The 21,801-nt window shown below is 34.8% G+C and overlaps 1 protein-coding gene and 1 pseudogene across 2 annotated transcripts in view; both read left to right on the top strand.

Annotated features, from left to right (window-relative positions):
• The first annotated feature begins 1,121 nt into the window (after positions 1 to 1,121).
• LOC122134484 (membrane-spanning 4-domains subfamily A member 4A-like) overlaps positions 1,122 to 21,801 on the top strand; it is a 46,404-nt gene continuing 25,724 nt past the window's right edge. Inside the window, exons 1-5 of one of the 2 annotated variants that reach the window (XM_042756330.1) lie at positions 1,122 to 1,313; positions 1,434 to 1,553; positions 1,634 to 1,690; positions 2,682 to 2,798; positions 3,530 to 3,937. In XM_042756330.1, the coding sequence (XP_042612264.1) occupies positions 1,146 to 1,313; positions 1,434 to 1,553; positions 1,634 to 1,690; positions 2,682 to 2,798; positions 3,530 to 3,661 (594 nt within the window). In that variant the 5' untranslated portion in view covers positions 1,122 to 1,145 and the 3' untranslated portion in view covers positions 3,662 to 3,937. Of the gene's footprint in view, positions 1,314 to 1,433; positions 1,554 to 1,633; positions 1,691 to 2,681; positions 2,799 to 3,529; positions 3,938 to 21,801 lie in introns of those variants that run through there. The other variant, XM_042756329.1, reaches the window with a different exon arrangement.
• On the top strand, positions 8,631 to 19,745 carry LOC109086109 (annotated as a pseudogene).

Consider the following 21,801-nt stretch of genomic DNA (forward strand, 5'->3'; position numbering starts at 1 on the left):
TATAAAAATTATGAATCATTTTAAATGTTTGTGTTTTTTCAACATAAACACATGAGCTGTTGTTCTTTGAAAAGTTCTGATCATCAGTTATAGAAAAAATACCAGAATGACATTTGTAATGTCTAATTAGGTTAAATGAGTTCATGGTCTCAAAAGGATTTTTGCGACCCAAAACGGTTGAATTTACTGCGGCTTTTCTCAGTTGCAATATTTGCAAAAATTTTTGTCTTGTTTTGCAGTGAAAACCCACCGATAATCATTATGTATATGTATTACTGAAATTAGTGGTGGCCCTGGCCTCCCATGCACAAGCCAGTATTAACATCCAGCATAGAAACATTCATTATTCTGCTTTGCTGAGACAAAGATGCCAGCACACTGATAACAGAGCATACATTTTAAATGTTTTAAATTATTATTTCCTATTTTGACAGTTTAACTATTATATTGTTGTTGTTGTTACTATTATTATTATTAGTAGTAGTAGTATTAAAATGTTAATGTATTCTCAGAGGGACAGAGAAACATTCTGCCTTGTTTATTTTTCATTTATATGTAAAGTGCTTTGTATTAGGAAGGTGCTGGTCATCAAAAAAAAAAAAAAAAAAAAACTTTCTAGCCCCTCCTTACTGTTTCTTCAAAGAGTCCACACACACACACAAAGATACGTCTAAAGATCTATCAGATGTCAACAAATCTCATTTCAGGTAAAATATTTTTTGAATTAACATCTGTGTTCTTTTTTAATTTTTGTTGTATTGTCTGTTTCAATTTTGATACATAAAATAATATTTTGACTAATATTATTGTTTTAGTGTATGTTCTTGCTCATTTATTGCTTGGTACTTTAAACTCCATTTAAATCTTGGATATTAGGCTACAATATCCAACTACAAAAACATCCAAAGGCTCATAAAAAATTAATTAAATGATCATCATATGTATAGTATATGAATCTGAATAGCGATGTTTTAACAGAGGTTTATGTAGTTATCAGGAAAAAAAAAAGAATATGAAAAATCAATGAGAAGCACAGATCTTTTTGTCATTTTTAAATACAGTAGACACAACTTCTTCTGTTCACATTTCTTAATGTACTTGACAAACATCAACATATTACAGGTATAAACCAAAACTTGTCTAAAATGGAAAGCAGCAAGGTCATCTCTACTGACAAAGCTACAGTTGTCATCCAAATAAATCCACAGGAGGCAAAAGACTGCGTTATTTTTGTTGATGGACAGCAGGACAGAGAAACAAATCTCAATACAACACTTAAAAAATTTTTCAAAGCACAACCAAAGGCACTGGGGGTAATGCATTTTCTGATGAATTATAATGATATATGGTTTGGGGAATTTTCTTCTTATTACATTTCTTCAAGATTGTTTAAACATCATAAATAAAACATCTAACCTATATCTGCTCTCTAGACTGTACAGATAATGATTGGAGTGACGGTCTTCTTACTTGGTATTCTACACACCACAAATTTCTATGAATACTCTGCTATTGTTGTCTATAGTGGCATCACCTACTGGGGATCTTTCATTGTAAGTTTCATTCAATGGTTTTGTTTTATTTCCCTTTTAATTTTATTTTCCAGAATGAAATTCCTGTGCTTCTTTCTCAGTACATCATCGCTGGCTCTCTGTTTGTTGCTGCGCAGAAAAAACTTAATCCGTGTGTGGTATGTACATACAGTATTACCACCAATTTTAGCACATTTTAACATTTATTTTGTCACATTGTTTTTGAAAGTACTGATTTTGCGTCACCTGAAAGGCTGGGATGGCTGTAACACTTTTTGATTTAACATCTGTAATTCATTCTTGCCCTACTTGGATATGTTTTCCCCACACTTTTTGCTCAATATTTAAGTTTTTTTAAATATATATATATATATATATATATATATATTATATATATATATATATATATATATATATATATATATATATTATATATATATATTTATATATATATATATATATATATTTAATTTCTGTGTAAATAAGTCACATACAAAGAGTTTTTTACTGTATTGTACTGAAAACATGGACATCAGATTAAATTTTGTGCATGCATCAGATTTGTATCAATTATATTTCAAAATTATATTTACAACAGTCCCCATTTATAAAAATACATTTTATTCTAAAAGTAAAAATTTTCATTATTTTATTCTAAAAGAAACAAAGCAAACAAGAAAAATGAATGAATACAAAAAAAAAGGCTAACAATTTATGGGCTAATAAATATCTGTTATACATATGACACTGTCTGCTATACTGTATATTCATACAACAGACAATTTCACAATTGTCAGTGACAGCTGTACATTGTCCCATTTGTGCACTCTTTAAGTGTCCAGTAGAAGTAAATGGGGAAAGCCATGTTTGTCACAGTTTCTCCATCATCATCATCACAATCACAGTGTTCACCCTTCACTGCTTTGGATACTTATCTGTCATTCCTTCTAGTTGTCTCCCCTTGTTGTTCAGTAAATCCTGCGTTTGAGTTCACCTCCTGTCCTGCCCTCAGTCTGTTACAATGTTACAACCCCCCTTGTTTGCTCAGATATGATTTCTAAATTTTATGCTTAAAAGTAAAAATGCAAGCCTTTTCAGTGATCTGTTCTTTGAGTAAATTTATGAAATTAGTACATTCTGTTCCTGCAGGTGAAAGCCTCTCTTGGAATGAATGTGGTCAGTGCCGTAACTGCAGGACTAGCCATTGTACTGATGGGCATACAATTAAGAGTAATATCAATGGATCATTCAAGTTTACATGCTGAGGTATTACATGCATAATGTGTAGTATTTTGTATTCATGTTTATTGTGTATTAATTTAAATGTTTAGTTTTTAAATGCTGCTATTTATTGAAAGGGACAGTTCATTCAAAAATGAAAATTCTGTCATCATCTACTCACTTGTACATGACTCCAAACCTGTATGACTGTCTTTCTTGCATAAAACACAAATGGAGAAATTCTGAACACTGGTCGCTCTGTAACATACAGTTACAATGACTGGGGATATTTAAAGATATCACAAAAGCAGTCCATATGATCACTGCACTATATTCTTGGCCATAGGAGAGCTTTCTGAGAGAAACAGGCTGAAATTTAAGTCGTTATTCACTGAAAATTATGACATCCTCTCTAGCTTTTCTTGGCATGTTCATGAGAGATGTAGTGTTGTCCTATTTATGAAAAAAAAAGTTAGTTTTTTAACAATTTCAGTTTTCTCCACAAATTGAACTCATCTGTTTATAAGGTTCAAGACTCAGTCTAAGGAAAATTATTTACAGATTATCAAGTAAATAAAGACATACCTATTGGTCTGTATCTAACATAAACCAAAAGAAATCTCCACTTCATTTTAATTGGAAAACAGTATTCAAAATAAAGAAAGGCATACAGGTTTGACAGATTTTTTATTTATTTTTTTTTTTTTTTATGACATTTTGACAGGATATTATTTCTGGAACTACTTTCATATATGTGCATGTTGAATGTTCTGTAGAAATTGCGGGTCGTTGGAATAATGCTGGTGTTCACCATCCCTCAGTTCATCATCTCCATCTGTATCTCAGCATTTGCCTGCAAAGCTACCAGCAACATTGAGTCTACAGTCATCAATGTTTTACTAAACTAGGTAAACTATTTAATGGCAGTGATGCTATTATTGCTATTACAAGCTTGGCAATCAGTTTTATTACAACAATCACTAGTTATTTTATTTTAGATAAGCCTTTCTGTTGAAGTCATTGTTTTTTATAGAATGATGCCACTCCACTAAACAAGCCACAAACACAGTTAAAGCTAGAATGAAAAGGAAATATAAAGTGACCAGAATATTTCATAGTAAACTGCCTTTAACCTTAATGCATCTCATACTGTATGAAATAGATAAATAAACTGTCAATCATAACCAGTTTTTACAATTGTATTTTTTCATTCATTTGTAGTTATTTTAGTGCATAATGTATACTTGGGGGGGGGGGGGGGGGGGGGGAGTGGTTGGGACAACAACAACAAAAAACCTTGCTACGTGTACTGCATTTGGCCAACCAAGACTTGTCATTTGCACTTACATATTGTTGCTCTTTTGTTAGTTTTTGATTGCTTCTATTGTCTTCATTTGGATAAAAGCATCTGCTAAATGACTAAATGCAAATTTAACAAATATATATATATATATATATATAGGTATATATATATAATATATATATATATATATATTATATATGTGGCATTATATATGTATATATATATACATATATATGTATACATATATATATGTGTGTATATATATGTGTATATACATATATATATGTGTATATATATATGTGTACATATATATATATATATATATATATATATGTTTGTATATATATATATATATATATATATATATATATATATATATATATATATATATATATATATATATATATATATATATACATACATATATATATATATATATATATATATATATATATATATATATATATATATATATATATATATATATATCTATATATATATATATATATATATGTATATATATATATATGTATGTGTGTGTATGTATATATGTATATATGTATATATATATATATATATATATGTGTATATGTGTGTATATGTATATATGTGTATATGTGTGTATATGTATATATGTATGTATATATATATGTGTATATATATGTATATGTGTGTATATATATATATATATATGTATATATATATATATATATATGTATATATATATATATATATGTATATATGTATATACGTGTATATATATATATATATATGTATATATGTATATATATACTATATATATGTATATATATGTATATATATATATGTATATATGTATGTATATATGTATATGTATATATATATATATATGTATATGATGTATATATGTGTATATGTGTATATATATATATATGTGTATATATATATATATATATATATATATATATACTATATATATATATATAATATATATTGTATATTATATATATATATCTATGTATATGTATATTATATATATATATATATATATATATATATGTGTGTATAGATATATATATATGTATATATATATGTATATATATGTATGTATATATATATATATATATATATATATATATATATATATCATATATATATATATATATATATATATGGGAAGTACTTAGTGTATTTACTTAATACCAATAGGGGACATTCCAGAGACTTCTGGTGTTTTTACATATACAGCCAGTTATAAATATAAATGTACTAGTACTAGTTCTCACTCTGAACAAAAGCATTATAGCTAATGCATTAAATATAAAGTAAATGCAGGAACATTTGTAATTTGTCACAAAGCCAAAGTAGAGCAGATAAGAAATTCTGAAAAGAAGAAAAAGACAAAAAGATTTTGTGTTAGAGTGTGTGTGTGTGTGTGTGTTTGAATTGTGAACTGGTTTAGTGTATGTGTGCTTTTGACACACTGATCGCACATTGTATTTATGCACAGACACAAAAACCTCTAAACAAGCTGTTGCTGTTGTGCTGTCCACATCCTGTATACTGTGAATTCTGAATTTTATTTGGATCTGCTTCTCTTTTCATGTGTGCTTTGGTGTTTGGTATAAACTATGTGAACTACTGTATATCATTTGGTGATTAGGTGTCCTTTTGGAGTGTCCAAAGTATACGTATTTGGAGAGACACCTAAATTTCTCATGAAAAAAGCTTGCAGAAAATACAGTTTTGTGAGAATCACCCTTCAGTATGATGGTTTACTTTGTTAGATATAGCAAATGATTTAAAGGATAAATTGTATATGCTTAATTAAAAGTGTGTGATTAATCATGATTTATTGCACAAAAAGGGTTTGATTAATCACAATTTTTAAAAAAAATCTTTGTTAGCCATATTTTAAACATACACCAACTGTCCAGATAAATAAGCAAGGACAGAAAAAATATTAAGTATTTTAAAGTCCACCCACTGGCCCAACAATGGAATCCAACAATGTTGGTGAAGATATAATGCATGTAGGTCTTTTACTTGTGCTTCTGTAAAGTTCACTTAATTTATTAGGATTTAGCTTTAAATTGATTCTAGCTGCATATTTAATCTGACTTCAATTCATTATCATTAAATTTAGACTGTATTTTTTATTAAGTACTGATCACAAATATTGGTTACGTATTAATTTAGATATTTGATTATGTTATATATCCCACACTTTCAATCATTCATTAATCAGGGACCCGATGTCGCATTTGAGTCTCACATTGGCTGTACATCACATTGGCTCACGATCGCAAATTCAAAAGTCTGATTTTAGTCAGAGGGTGTAGGTTGACTAATACTTTTAAGTCAGCTGCCTACTGCTTGTTCTTGACAAAAAGTGTAGTTTACCTAGTCTTTTCCCATAACACTCACTAAATGATAGATACAAATCAAAAGGTCTCCAATGACATGCCTACTGCTCTATTCATCCACCTTCAGTTTGTTCCATCTTGGCCATATATTTGAGGTAACATCCACCTTCACATGATCTATTAGTCATAATGATTCCATGAGCGTTTATATCAAATATAACATTTTATTTGTCAGGTAAGATTGTATCATGCTAATTACATAATTCCATGCTCCTGTACATTGATTACTGCAGCTAAATGGGAAATAGTTGAGTGTTTCATGTAGAAGACGAACAAATTCAACATAGTTGCACATCACTGTTACAGTTTTTCTAATTTTACACAAGACATTTCATACAACCCTTACAGTAAAACAATCATGTGTTTTAAAGAATAAACTCAACTAGTCTATGTGTAGATGTAGCACAAACAACTATAATGTGTGTTCCATGAGGACAATGTGTTTAACCCAATTACAGATTTGAAAATACAAAATACTGCATGCCTGAAAGCAGAGGAACGCATAGCAGCATGTGAGTGCTCTCGGTGCACAACACCGTACACATGTGCATGAGGTTTTCTGATTACAGAATCCCCCAAAATGCTATTTTGCCACTTTCTTTAAATATACAGACCAGAACAAAGAAATCTTCAAATCTAAGTTGCAAAACCATAAAATACCTTTTAGTTAGTCAGGATCCATGTCCAACTGGTCACACCTGGCTTGAAATGGGAAAACATACTCCTCAGCAGCAGAACAGAATTCTTCAAAATTCTCAGATTATAAGCGAATGCTGTGAAATTGAGACCATTTTACAACTGCACTGAGATATTTAAAATGATACCAAACATGAAAAAGGAAAAACTATTGTTTTGTTGCATGGCATCTGTTTTGTGAGAGTTCCTGAACATGTTTATTGGGGAGATCAGAATGGTCTTACAGAATGAAAAACACTAGGATGGTCAAACCTCCTTATGGTTGCAGGTTTTGACACAAACAATGTTTTGAGACAATCTGGTTTGATTGCCTTTTGACTGTGGTGCAAAAAACATTAACATAACTTCTTTGTGGGTGTTAGTGTGTTTGTGTATCCAAACATGCCATTACAAAAAAAACAAACAAACAAAAAACACTTGATCTCTGCCCTGTCTACATGACAATACAAGAGCCCATGGCCTGTGAAAACAACTACAAGTTAACAAGAACGACACACATCTACACATAGGTCTAGAAAAGACCACATGGCGTGGGAACAAACACCCAGCTGCACCCTCAAATAGACACAAAACAATAAACCACATGATTGTCAGGATCACGTCACCAAATAGAGAACTAGACTAACCTAAGTGACAGGTCCCTAAAAAAATAAATAAATAAATAATATTTTCAATTTCCAGAATCAACTTTAACATGTCCACTGTTTCTTTCTCACCACACCATTGGCTCTCTGTCTGTTGCTGTGCAGAATAAACTTTATCTTTGTGGGGTATGTAAATTTAATGTGCTTAAATCAGTGGGAGAGAACTCTTCTGTTGTCACATTCTTCATAATGTATTCATAGACTGTTATGTTTGCAATTGTTGTGTAGTTACACCACTAAAAGCACAAAGCATTTATCACCTGTTACTTGAATAAAGACTGCAAGTAGTAGGGTACAAAATGGACATTTGTGGTAAAAGGGACATTGTAATTTTATTTTCATCCCTAAACACCAAATAGCAACAAAAAAACAACACAGCCTATATACATTTTGATGCCTTTATATTTACATTTTTTTCCCACAAGAAATATGTTTCTCCAGTATTGAAGAAAAAAAAATTAAGGTAGCTTTTAACCAACATTGTACTCCACTGATGCATTTGCGTAAATAGAGTAAAAGGCAACCGCAATACTTTCCATGCTAAACTCTTTTTACCACAGTGGTATCAGCTTCTGTAAGCAAATGAAGTCAAACTCTCTAACCACTAGGCCATGACTTTCCCTTCAAAGCAACTCGCCGAACCACCCCCGTAGTTGGCAGGGTTCGTACTTGCATGGGGAGACCCCAATGGATTTCAAGTCCATTTCCAATTTTTAAATGTCATTAGGAGATATCCCAAAATCCTTCAAACTGGCTGTTATTAAGCTTCTCATTAAAAAAAACACAACTTGATCCTATCCTAGAAAGCAAGGCAGCTATACACTGTAAAATATTTCCAGACTTTCACAATATTTAACTGTGTTTTTTTTACAGTAAAATACTGTTTTTATTGTTGTACTGTAATATCACAGTAATGCGGATTCGCTCACTGACTATTAACTATCTGCTGTGATATGACAGCAAATTACTGTAAAAATACCTATTCAGCTGAGAACGAAGGTGCCATCTTCAGTCTGGCTACTTTACATGTAAGTATGCTCTCTCTTCAAAAAAAGAAAATATTCTTCCAACAAAATAGTAATGTAATCGTTTAACCTATTTGAAATTATTTCATAACGTTCCAACAGCGAAAATTCCGTACTTTAATAAGTCTGACATAATATGCTCTCTTTGATTCAGCTCACGACGACACGACACGACGCAGGAATATTCTCTTGGCACTGACGATGCTATCTGATGTATAAAGGTAAGTTACGAGGTAAATAAAAAGTGCATATAGTTAAAACAAAAATGGATCTAAGCAGTTATTTATGCGATGTTAGAGATCTGGCTAGCTAGCAAGTGCGTTTCATAGTGGTGGTTGAAAATCCCTGACATTGGCATGAAAGCAGCCGAAAAATGACCTTAAAAACTTAGAAAAGTGCTTTACAGCAGTTGTTTATGATGAATTATGTTTTTATTACCAAGTTTTGTTAAAGGACGGCTTGCAGTTTTTTTTTTTAATGATCCTATGTTTTGTGCAATTATTTTAAGTGAACGTAATCGAAATTTATTAAGTCTTTGGAGAGAGGTGAATAATCTTGAACACATTTTTTGGTGAAAGAAAAAATAGGCTAGTCTCTAGTGCATGGCTAACTTTACAAAGTTTGAACTTGAAGAATGGGCGGGATGTCCCAGGGTAGCTCGACACTAGAGGTGTGCGATACCGCTAGATCTGGTATCTATCCTATACCAAGTAAATACAGGGCCAGTATCGCCGATACCGATACTTTTAAATAATTAAGGTGGATGCGTCTTCAACCTAAATCTAAATGAATTTTCATGACTTTTAATTTGTTTTTGTGATTTGCATTTTGGGTTATTAATCAGTACTACAAAAGCTTTGGTTCAGAAACAACTTTTGGTTACTTCTGTTTTATTTAATAAACAAAGTTACAAAATGATTACTTCACAAATATAAAAAATGTAAAAACAAATTGTCTTTTCAAGTAGCATGTTAACAAAAAATGCTCCTCTTTCTCTCTGCTGCCATTCTCCGCCTCTGACTGACTGCTGTTAGAAATGCGCGGCTGAGCGGCGCGCGCGCCTGACTGCTGGTGGTAGCGCTAGTGGTGAGTCACGTGACGGTACAACACAGGAGAGGGGGAGGAGAGCAGTGTCGAGCACGAGCAGCACTCTTGAGAGCTTGCTCTGCTCTGTGACAGCAGCAGCATTTTGACAAAACACGGCCAGGTCGCAAAACGAGAGAAACTGAAACTTAAGTATCGATATTTTCACGTTGGTATCGATCAATACCGATACCAACGTTGGTATCGATATTATCGATATTAGTATCGATCTGCCCACCTCTACTCGACATGGTCATCCATTTTGCATTATCACTGTGAACTTAGAAGACGACGGCACACGAGAAGTTCTGATGAGATATTGTTTACCGTGTTGACTTTATCTTTACATCAGTTATTGCTTCAGAGGTAAAATGTACTATTTCTGTCATGGTAATTTTATTATTTGCATTTTAAAATTGTATTCTTTCGTGTAGACTTTCGTATCTGAGGTAAAAAAAAAGTGCGTCATCATCCATTTTGAATAGCTATAGCTAATTCCTGTGAATTTCAATTCAAAGACAACGCACATGCCACAAAAAGATCATTTTTGAGAGATTCTTGACTGTAACTTTACTTCGTTTGCACTTTATAGGTAAAATAGACTAATCCGTCTTTGTACTTTTATTATTTGTGTTTAAAGAATGTGTTTATTCTCTCCGTCGATCTTCGTATAGTATATCTGGAAAAAATGCAGTGTCATCATCAATTTTGAATAAGTCCTGTGAACTTTAATTCAAAGACGACTCGCATCGGAACATATCATTTTTGAGAGATTCTATAACTTTAATGTTAACGTTCGGTTGCACTTCTTAGGTAAAATGGACTAATTCCGTCTTTGTACTTTTATTATTTGTGTTTTTAGAATGTGTTAATTCTCCCCGTCGATCTTCGTATAGCTAGGATATCTGGAAAAACTGTCATCAATTTTGAATAATTCCTGTGAACTTCAATTCAAGTTCAAAGACGGCGCACGTGCAACGAAAATATATTTCTGAGAGATTATTTGCGATTGACTGTAACTTTACTTCAGTTTTATAGGTAAATTTGGCTATTGTCCCGTCTTTGTACTTTTGTTATTTTCTTTTTAAAAATTATTTTATTCTCCCCCTCGACTTTCGTATCTGAAAAAAACTCAGTTGGCCATCGTCCATTTTGAATAATTCCTGTGAACTTCAATTCAAACACGACACATGCCACGAAAAGATAATTTCTGAGATATTATTCACCATTTTCTGGAATGTCACTCAAATATAGCCTACTTGTAAATTTTACTATAGCCTTCTTTCTTTTTTTCTTTGGTATATTCTAGGCTATTTCTTTTCAGTTTGCAATGTTTCACTGTAAATTCAGTCAGTGTGAGCATGTGTCTGAGACTGTTGTCCAGTTTATCCAGCACACAAAGCTCCACAGTAATACTCCAAATTACAGATATCAGTGTGGCATTTCTCAGTGTACTCGCATGTACAATAAAGATAGCGTTCTGAAAGCACACATGTATAGAGATCATAAAGGATCGGGCCCATCTCTTAGCAAGCAATTTGATGCTCCATTAAAGTGTGTAGCTCAATCTTGTGAAATTGTGTGTAACAGCTTAACCTCCCTCATTAAGCATTTAAAGTCACACATAAGAGAAGGACTCAAAATTAAATGCCCATTCAGAGAGTGTAGTTCTACCTTTACAGTCGAGTCTAGTTTAGCAGCTCATATGTCAAGGAAACACAAACATGTTGAAGATCTTGATGATTCTATGTCAACTGGATCTGCTCCCACTGAGCAGTTTTGCATTTCTAATCAACCTTGTTTAGAGACACCCGATGAAGACAGATTTGAATGTGAAGAGCCATTTGCTGTCGATGAATCACTGTTCCTACAAAATATTACACTTCTGTACTTGAAATTACAATCAAAATTGTTGTTACCAGCAAGTACTATAACAACAATAATTGAGGACTTTCAGAATGCACATGAAATTGGTCTGTCACATGCACTTAAGATCCTGAGTGAGAAACTGAAGGCTCTTGAAATTTCAGAGGCTATTGTTAGCAACATCATTGAGGAAATGCGTAGAGATGATCTTCTGAGGTTTTATAACAGGGAGCTGTTAAATACAGACCAAAAAAGAAAGTCTGTTTTTAAAAGTCATTTTGACTATGTTGAACCTGTGCCATTGTTTTTAGGTAATGATGAAAATGGCAAAGAGCGTTTTGCCCAGTATATACCTATAAAGGAAACATTGGCTGCACTGTTCAAAACCACATCTGTGCGAGAACAGCATGCTTACACGCATTCTCAACCACCCACCCCTGGAGACGTTTTACGTGATGTTAAGGATGGTGAGGGATTTAAGAGTAATAGTTTAATGAAGACAGCTTCTGATTCTCTTGGCCTCATTTTATATCAGGATGCCTTTGAGGTTGTAAACCCTCTTGGTTCAGGGAAGAAAAAATACTTAAGGTTTTAGCGGTCTACTGTACTCTGACTGATATTTTGCCACACAATCGATCAACTACAGATCACATGCAACTTGTGCTTCTTTGTAGGGAAAACGACTTCAAATACTTTGGTATAAACAAAGTTTTTGAGCCATTGATCAAGGATCTTAAATTTCTAGAGGAAACTGGCATTTCAATGCCCAGTGGTAAAATCATGAAAGGGACTCTTGTTGCCATTTCCGGAGATAATTTGGGATCCCATTGTATAGGGTTTTTTTTGGAAAACTTCAGTCGTGCAGATTATTTCTGCCGATATTGTGAGATAAATAAAACCACATTTGTGAATGAGTCAAACCTGTGTGGTACTGCAAGAACTGTGCAGTCATATAAAAGCCATGTCCAAGATTTAGACACTGCTGTTGCTGGCTCTGTATTTGGTATTAAAGGGGACTCTCCTTTTAACAAGCTTGCACATTTCCATGTTTGTCAGCCTGGGCTCCCACCATGTCTAGGGCACGATCTATTTGAGGGTGTTGTTTCTTATGACCTTGCTTTGTTTGTTGGTCGTTTAGTTGAGGAGGAGCATTTTACATACTTGCAATTGAATCGATGCAAAAATCTGTTCAAATACAAAGGAAATGATGCAAATGACAAACCAGGCGAACTCTTCCCCGGAAGTGAGCGGTTAAGTGGACATGCTGTTCAGAATTGGTGTTTTCTCAGGATACTACCTCTCTTGATTGGTGACAGGATTAAAGATCCATGTAGAAATGAGGTATGGCAACTGATATTGCAACTGAGAGAGATAGTGGAGCTTGTTTGTGCACCAGCTGTAACAACAGGGCAGGTTGCATATCTCAAAGTTTTAATCGAAGAATACATTTGCACCAGGCAAAAGCTCTTCCCTGATAATCCCTTACGACCTAAGCATCATTACGTCATTACCCTGACCTTATACACCACTTTGGTCCACTAAATCGCCTCTGGACTTTGAGATTCGAAAGCAAGCACAGCTATTTTAAGAAGTGTGCCAGAAAACTGCACAATTTTAAAAATCTTTGCAAAACTCTTGCAGATAGACACCAACTTCTGCAAGCTTATCTAGGTGCAGGCAGCATGTTCCCTCCAGTTGTGCAGATACAGAAGGGTGTAGAATTCTATATTGATGATTACAGTGACAGGATTAGAGAGGCAGTGGCCAGTTACAATTTTGATTCACAGTCTACAGTGGCATGTAATGAAATCACAGTGAAAGGCACATTGTACAGAAAGGGGATGTTTGTTTTGCTTGAAAAGCATGATGATGAACTCTATGCTGGAAGGATTATTCTAGTGGTTGTCGTACATGAGTCTGTGTACTTTGTTGCAGAGAAACATACCTTTGCTAAGTTGAGAGACATTGGTGTCTATTGTGAATTAGGAGTAGCTCAAGATGATTATCTTTGTGTTAACCAAGAACATTTGCTTGACTACTATCCTCTTCCAACTTATGAGGTGTTTGACTTGCTACTAATTGCTCTTCATCATGCTTTTCCAGAGGTTTATTGAGCAATGTGTTACAGATTCATTTGAACTAAAAAGAAAATTGTACCTTTTCTCTTTCAGAAAATGAATCAAGGCATTAAGGATTTGGTGATTTCAATTTTACCAAGCCTCTCAGATGAAACACTGGCACATTTGTTGGAAGTTCTGGAGGAGCTGGGAGTCGAAAACAAGGAAGACCTTATGTTGGTCGAAGAAAAAGACATTGTAAAATACTTGCGTCCAATACAGTGCAGAAAATTGTTGGCTGCTTTTAAAAATGAAGGTAAATCTACACGGCAGGGTGCTATGGACATGATCACAATTGACAAACAAGCAGACAAGATTGAGGGTTTAAAAACTAAGTTTAATTATTACTTCAGAATTTAATCTATGACGAAACTTTATGAAAGATGTAATTCTTTTTTCTTTTCTTTTTTGCTTTTTGTTTTGTTTTTTGTTTAGGACTTCCATTAATTCAGTTAAATTTAGAGGCTGTCCCTTCTCCCCCTTCATCTCAGAGCCCTTTGGGAAGCACATGCAGTCCATCCTCACACTCCTTATGCACTGAGAGCTTTGCACCACATCTTGGAAGGCCATGGCATGTTGATTTCAGAGTAAATTGGGAACGGATGCCTTCATCTCTTCAAAAATGTTTGGTAAATCAAGCAAGACCCCTCCCAGTAGACAGAAAAAAACATAGTACAGGCAGTGGTAGATCAGATCGTAGAACAAGATCCTAATCCTAGTAGAGCAACATGCCACACTATAGTTCGGGGCATCATTAGAGAGTTTCCTAAATGTTTTGCAGATATAGGCAAAACAGGAGATATTATTGGAGATGGCTGCCAGTCCCTCCTTCAACAAATTAAAACAAGGGTTGAGTACAAAAATAGAAACAACACTCTTGCACGACGACGGAGAGAGAGGAGGGCCAGCAGTGGAGCAGGGACAATGGCAAGAGGCCCAGTGGATCAATATGGGTGCGTGAGATGGGCTCCTACGGATCTACCCAGTGGCGAGACCGAGACGACATTGGATGAGATGAAAATGCGCCTGCACCGCATGTTTTCAGAGGATGGCTTTGATGGCGCAGAAAGAGCTGAGCCACTAATGGAAAAGACTTACATACTGCAACGTAGGTACCTTAATCAGGTACCTGCACCAACCATTGACAGGGTTATAGAAGAATGGCCTTTTCTGTCTTCACGAAGATGCCTTTACTCACACTTTAAGCTGCTCACAGATTTCTCTATCATCAGCAAGCTAAGAGAGGCCATCCACAGCAAAGGCAGCACAATTGTTAAGTTCTGCCAGGGACTCAGCCGTTATCCGGGGATCGCTGAAGTCCTGGCTAATTATGACGTTGAAGTTTCAGACAAGGCCATGTGTGTTCTACAGCTCCTAAGGACATACTTTAAAGAACCACAAGATGCCATCGTGCTTGAGGCTGACGTAAGTTTTGTTTTGCAAACACTTATTCAATTATTGGTAAAAAGTTTTCTTTTAATGTATATTCAGTAAAGTTGTTACTGAATATAAGGTTTAAAGTCAAAGGCAGTGTACTTTGCACCCCGTTGCATCTATAAAAATGTTTTCTGTATAAACTTACTTTACAGCCATCTGCCACAGCTGCCGACGTCCAAAGGATGACCAGATTGCTGAGCACACCTCGCTTGATTGTCCAAGGTAATGTCTAACGTAAGGCCGAATGAAATCAGCTTTATTTTTTCCCAAATTAGTTTTTTTCAGTTTTAGTTTTCATGGATTCCATATTTATGGTATAATTTTAATTTTAATCATCAAACAGCATGTATAATCAATTTCATTCATAAAGCAAACAATTTCACCAATCTTTTAAAATGTAATCAAATAGAAAAAAATAATTCATAGGGCCCTACTAACGTCATTCAGTATATTACTGGTTAAACCTACATGTGTCCAGTACCTTAATACAGAGGTCTTCAACCCTGCTCCTGGGGACCTGCTGTCCTGCAAAGTTTATTTCCAACCTGCTTCAGCACAGTGGGTCCCCAGAAGCAGGGTTGAAGACCTCTGCATTATATTGTCTATGAATTATATTGGCAGTGAGTTAAGTCTTGTAAAAGGAATAGTTCACCCAAAAATGTACTCCTCCTCAGGTCATCCAATATTTCTGAGTTTCTTTCTTCATCAAATCAGAAATTTTATTTCAGGCCTCCACCTTTAACATTGAAAGAGATTTTAGTCCATTGGTTTTTGACTGTACAATGTGAATAAAAATAATCCACATGACTCCAGTCGACAAATAAAAGTCTTCTGAACCCAAACCATTGATAATTTTTAAAAACAAAACAAATCTTATATACTTTTAACTACAAATCTTCATTTTCGTCCAGCTGTGCTTGTTCGTGAGAGGGATTTGCGCAACTTGCATTGGCAAAGATCACGCGTGACATCATGTAGGTTAGGTCGCAATTAAAAGAGAAGCGCTGTACAGCCGTTTAATGTTCTTTGCTGTAGATTTGTATTTGTATTATTATTATTCAAAATTATAGCTTCATGGGTTTATCGTGTATGACCATGTCTACATGATGATGTCACGCGTGATATTTACCAACCTCTCACGAACAAGCACTGCACAGCTGGACGGCGGTGCAGATTTACAGTTGATAAGAATTCAAGTATTGTTTTGTTTTTAAAAATGACCAATGGTTTGGGTTCAGAAGACTTCTTTTGATGACTGGAGTCGTGTGGATGGACCTTTGATTGCCAGAGGGTAAGTAAATTATCAGCAAATATTAATTTTTAGGTGAACTATTCCTTTAAGTCGTTTTAAAGGGATACTTCACTTTAAAATGAAAATTCTGTCATCATTTACTCACCCTCAAGTTGTTTCAAACCTGTATGAATTTCCTTCTTCTGCTGAACACATAGGAAGATATTTTGAAGAATGTCAGTAACCAAACCGTTAACTGGAACCATTGACTTCCATAGTACTTTTTTTCCTACTATGGAAGTCAATGGTTCCAGTTAGCTGTTTGGTTACTGACATTCTGTTTAGCAGAAGAAAGAAATTCATAGAGGTTTGAAACAACTTGAGGGTGAGTAAATGATGAAAGAATTTTCATTTTAAAGTGAAGTATCCCTTTAACTAACACAACTTTATTTTTTATAACAATGCATGTTTGTACAACATTAAAGGGATGGTTCGGAATAAAATTAACCTAGGGTCTTTTCCCTTGGTTGAACATTATTAAAGTTAGAGCTTATTTAGAGAAATCAGCCAAATGGCTTAGTGCAGGCGCTAATGGATCCAAGGAGTTTGGCTCGAGGTCATGGTGCAAAGGACCCTATGTTGATTTTACTTCAAACCATCCCTTTAAAATGCTTGACCATTAGTTCATCTTGTTTTGTGAGTGCAGGTCTTACAGGTCCTGCCTAATGTTTGGTACTTTTGTTTATTTCAGGTGATATGATTAAGCCTGCAGCATGGTTGCTCTCCATCGAAGGACAAGTTGTCATGGGGCCACACGCAGACTTTATCACTGGAATTGCTTCGCTGTTTTCCAGTTACTACTGTTTGAATCTTCAATATCCAGAAGAGTCTACATGCACTCTTGAATTTATTCAAAGGTATTTAATCTCCTTTCAATGTTTCATGTGGGATTAAAGGGATGGTTCAGAGTAAAATCAACCTAGGGCCTTTTGCACCAAGACCTCAAGCCAAACACCCTCCACCCCCCCGCCAGAAGCCTTTTTTCCCTTGGTTGAACATTATTAAAGTTAGAGCTTATTTACAGAAATCAGCCAGATGGTTTAGTGCAGGCGCTAATGGATCCTATGATGTATCTCGTAATTTACCCCACTAATAATGCCCAGAATGGTACAAACCTTTACAGTAGTACAAATAGGTTCTGTACTCATAAAACAAGGCATTAGAAAGTTTCTAAGTACGTCAGTAGTTTATTTAAATAACACTTGCCTGATGGCTCATTCTACTGCTAACCCAGACGTCGACGTCACTTCAGTGGCTTGGGAAAAGCAGGTAAAAAAGTCCTGGCAGAAAGCGCTGCATAAGGATGTAGTGTAACAATGCCCAGTTCCAGGAATGCACTCATATTTTGTTGGTAGTACCAGTTTGCAACAATTATTAGTTAACATTAAGGAATGCACTAATATTTTGTTGGTGGTACCAGTTTGCAACAATTATTACTTAACTGCATCGCTTTCTGCCAGGACTTTTACAGGCTTTTCCCAAGCCACTGAAGTGACGTCGACGTCTGGGTTAGCGGTAGCATGAGCCGTCAGGCAAGTGCACCATTCTGGGCATTATTAGTGGGGTAATTTACCAGATACAGCCTAGGATCCATTAGCGCCTGCACTAAGCCATCCGGCTGATATCTCTAAATAAGCTCTAACTTTAATAATGTTCAACCAAGGGTAAAAAGGCTTCTGGGGGGTGTTTGGCTCGAGGTCATGGTGCAAAGGAGCCTAGGTTGATTTTACTCCGAACCCTCCCTTTAAGACCTTTATCGGCCGATACCGAGTACCAATCTGACACCAGTGTTAAATTGTTAATATATTGTATTTTCACTGTGATGAAGAGACAGACTTGACTTGAACATTGCATCCCTAGGCAAAACACGGAGAACAGATTAGGTACAGACGTTCCTATCACCTTTCCATGTCTGAAAAAATCTCACTCCATTATTAAAATGAATAGCAAAATATGTTTAGAAATGTAAACGCCATAAAGTAAACTCAAAATTCATCAACAGCATATTATAAACAATGTAAACAGTACTTATTAAAGGAACAGTTCACCCAAAAAAATTTAATTTGCTGATAATTTATAGTTTATTTCTTCATCAGAACAGAATTTAAGATTTTTAGGGTTTCATTTCAGGCTAAAGTGAATGGAGTGTCCAATGATGGAATGACAATCCAAAATACAAATATAAATTATCAGCAAATTTTAATTTTTAAGTTGACCATTTCTTGAGTACTGCACATATTTACAAACTGCTCTGAAACCACGAGTCATGAATGAACTCAAACCTGGTGGATGTGCAACAGTTTTCACTTTCAAACGTGCAATTGCATGTCTTTAAGCTGTCACTTTTTGAAGTTTAATAATCCCATTTCACTGTATATCATTACTAATGTCTTTCCGTCCATAAAATTAAGACTGTTTTTTAAAACACCTTGGGTAAGAGATGCTCATTCCTGTTTCTGGATATCTACCTTCCTGCAGAGTTCAGTCTGATCCAACAAAAGGTAGATATCCAGCTACAGGAATGAGCACCTCTTACCCTAAGGTGTTTTGCATGTGCTGTTGTGGTCAGCAAGTAGCAAATTAGAAAAACTAAATGGATTATTGAAAAATAATCAGTGTAAAATATATTCTAATGTTAGACTGTATTTTCAAATATATAACAAAAATAGGGAATCTCTCAGACTTTGAAAGGTTTTTTTTTTTTTTTTTTTTTTTTTGTGGTCTTAGGTGCTTCCTGGGCATCAACCCTGATACAGGATCTAAATCCAAGAAGAAGCAGGGAGGCATCAATCAGCAAGTTTGTTCTCTGCTGCGCAATTTGTGGATTTTGAATGGATGACAACATAATCAGATTTTGTGTTAAAGGAGAACTCCGGTCAATTTTAACACTGAGCTATTTTTTTTGTAAATTTGGAGTGCTGTCAATACAGAGAACAACAACAAAAATCGGTGTTGCCTACACTTGTTATCCTCTTTTTAAAATTTGCACCCTGTTGACTTCAATGGGGCAATGTTTAAACCTGCTTTTAGCCTCTTAACATCCTTGATGTGTCATTACAAGTGCACAGCCAATGTGAGTGATTCCTTCAGAGTGAACACAAGTGAATCTGATTGCAGTAGATGTGAAAAATATGAATAAAAATGAAGTTTTTTTTGTTTAGTATATGTTTACTCGACAATCGACCTATGATCACGCGCGTGAACTCGACAATCGACTACTTTGGACTTCAACCGAAAACAGGATGTAAATACAGGTATGAGCGCTGGCCAATTTTTAAAAAGAGGATAACAAGTGTAGGCAACACCGATTTTTGTCATTGTTCTCTGTACTGACAGCACTCAAAATTTACAAAAAAATTAGCTCAATGTTAAAATTGACCGGAGTTCTCCTTTAAGTATGTACTCGCATGAAACCTGTGTGTTGGGGCTTGGGTTGCCAATGTTATTTGTTTTGATGGTATTACTTTTTTCATTTGCTCTGGTCATTGTTGGCTCTCTCCGTTTTTACTTGCCATATCGCCATTGAATATGTTGGACTGCCCTTCTGGTCAAGACCTTCACTTCTACCTATTGTTTTGGTATTTACCTCTAGCTGTGTTTTTTGGACTGCCATCTCGTTGCCGACTCTTGCCCGTTGCTGACTCTTGCCCGCTGTTATGCAATGACTCTTGCAACGTTTGTTATGATATTGTTGTATCAATTTTATTGAAAATAAAATCAATTGTGGAAACTATTGTTTTATCTTTTTTTTTTACTACTTTTATGTCATCATATTGCATTACTGTATTAAATTGTAAGTTTACAGTTAATTACTGGCTACTAATTGCATTACTTTTACAGCTGATAACTATATTTATACAGTTATGCACTGTGAAATTACAGTAATGATGTGATATCAATAACTGTGAAATGACTGTACACAACTGTCATTTTACTGTAATTTACATTAAATTTCTTACTGTAAATTACTGTGAAAGTAATGCAATTAGTAGTCAGTAATTTACTGTAAAATCACAGCAGAATTTTTTACAGTGTACCTATTTTTGCATCATCGCACTGTTGTAATGCCCACAGGTGCAAACTGTAAGTAATGTATTTCATGTAAGAACTATTTTTAAAATGGCAATGGTGGTAATGACTGTAATGGATGTTAGACAATCATAAAAGTGGGCGGTTACACTGACCTCTTAAAGGGAAAACACCCCAAAACCGACTGTTTCAGTCATAAGATGATAAACAGGGTGGAAAAAGAATCACTCAAATCAAATAGATTCAAATAAATCACTCAAATTTGAATGTTTTTCATCCAAAAACTTGAGTAATATTATAATTACACCTCAGGGAACATAATAAAATAAAAAATAAAAACATGTCATGACCCCTTTAATTACAGACCAATCTCAAATCTCCCTTTTCTGTAAAAAAAAAGACTTCAAAAGGTATTATTCTCTCAGCTATTTTCCTTCTTAGAGAGAAATGGTATCTGTGGGGATTTCCAGACAGGATTTAGACCAGGGGAATCAAACTAGATTCAACCCTAACTATATACACCTGACCAAACTAATCAAGTCTTTTCAGGTTTATTTGAAAAGTACATGGTATGTGTGTTGGAGCAGGGCTGGATCAAAACTTTGCAGGGCTCCGCCCTCCAGGAATGAATTGACATCCTGACAGGCTGCATTTACACTGCAGGTCTTGATTGACCCCAAATCCGATTTTCTGACTATATCCGATTTTTTTTGACGACCCGCTTACATCATCTTTTAAAAGTGACCCGTACTCGATTTGTTGCATTTTACACTATAACACTGCCTGAAACTACCAAACGTAGGAAGTTCTGACCCATGAGGAAACGGATTAGTAAAACAGAGCCACGAAATACAATGGATGCAGATGCAAATAAAATTAAGTTGGGTGGTGTGTCCACCGAGTTGACGCCACTTTTTGTATCAATGACGCATCACTCGCGATTACTGGGGAATATCCGCTTTGTCGCCGCCATGGCACATGCGCATCGAGTCCGCTTCTACATCCGACATTACCACATGAATGAGGCCTGAATCCATCTGAGAAAATCGGAATCCGCGCGCTTTTTTCCTCGCTTATTAATCGCTTCACCGTCATACCGCCCGTGCCACATGAGAAGATAAAATCGAATTGGGTCAGCAATACGTAACTGAA

The sequence above is a fragment of the Cyprinus carpio genome, chromosome A5, assembly GCF_018340385.1.
Source record: "Cyprinus carpio isolate SPL01 chromosome A5, ASM1834038v1, whole genome shotgun sequence".
In the NCBI taxonomy this organism is placed as follows: Eukaryota; Metazoa; Chordata; class Actinopteri; order Cypriniformes; family Cyprinidae; genus Cyprinus; species Cyprinus carpio.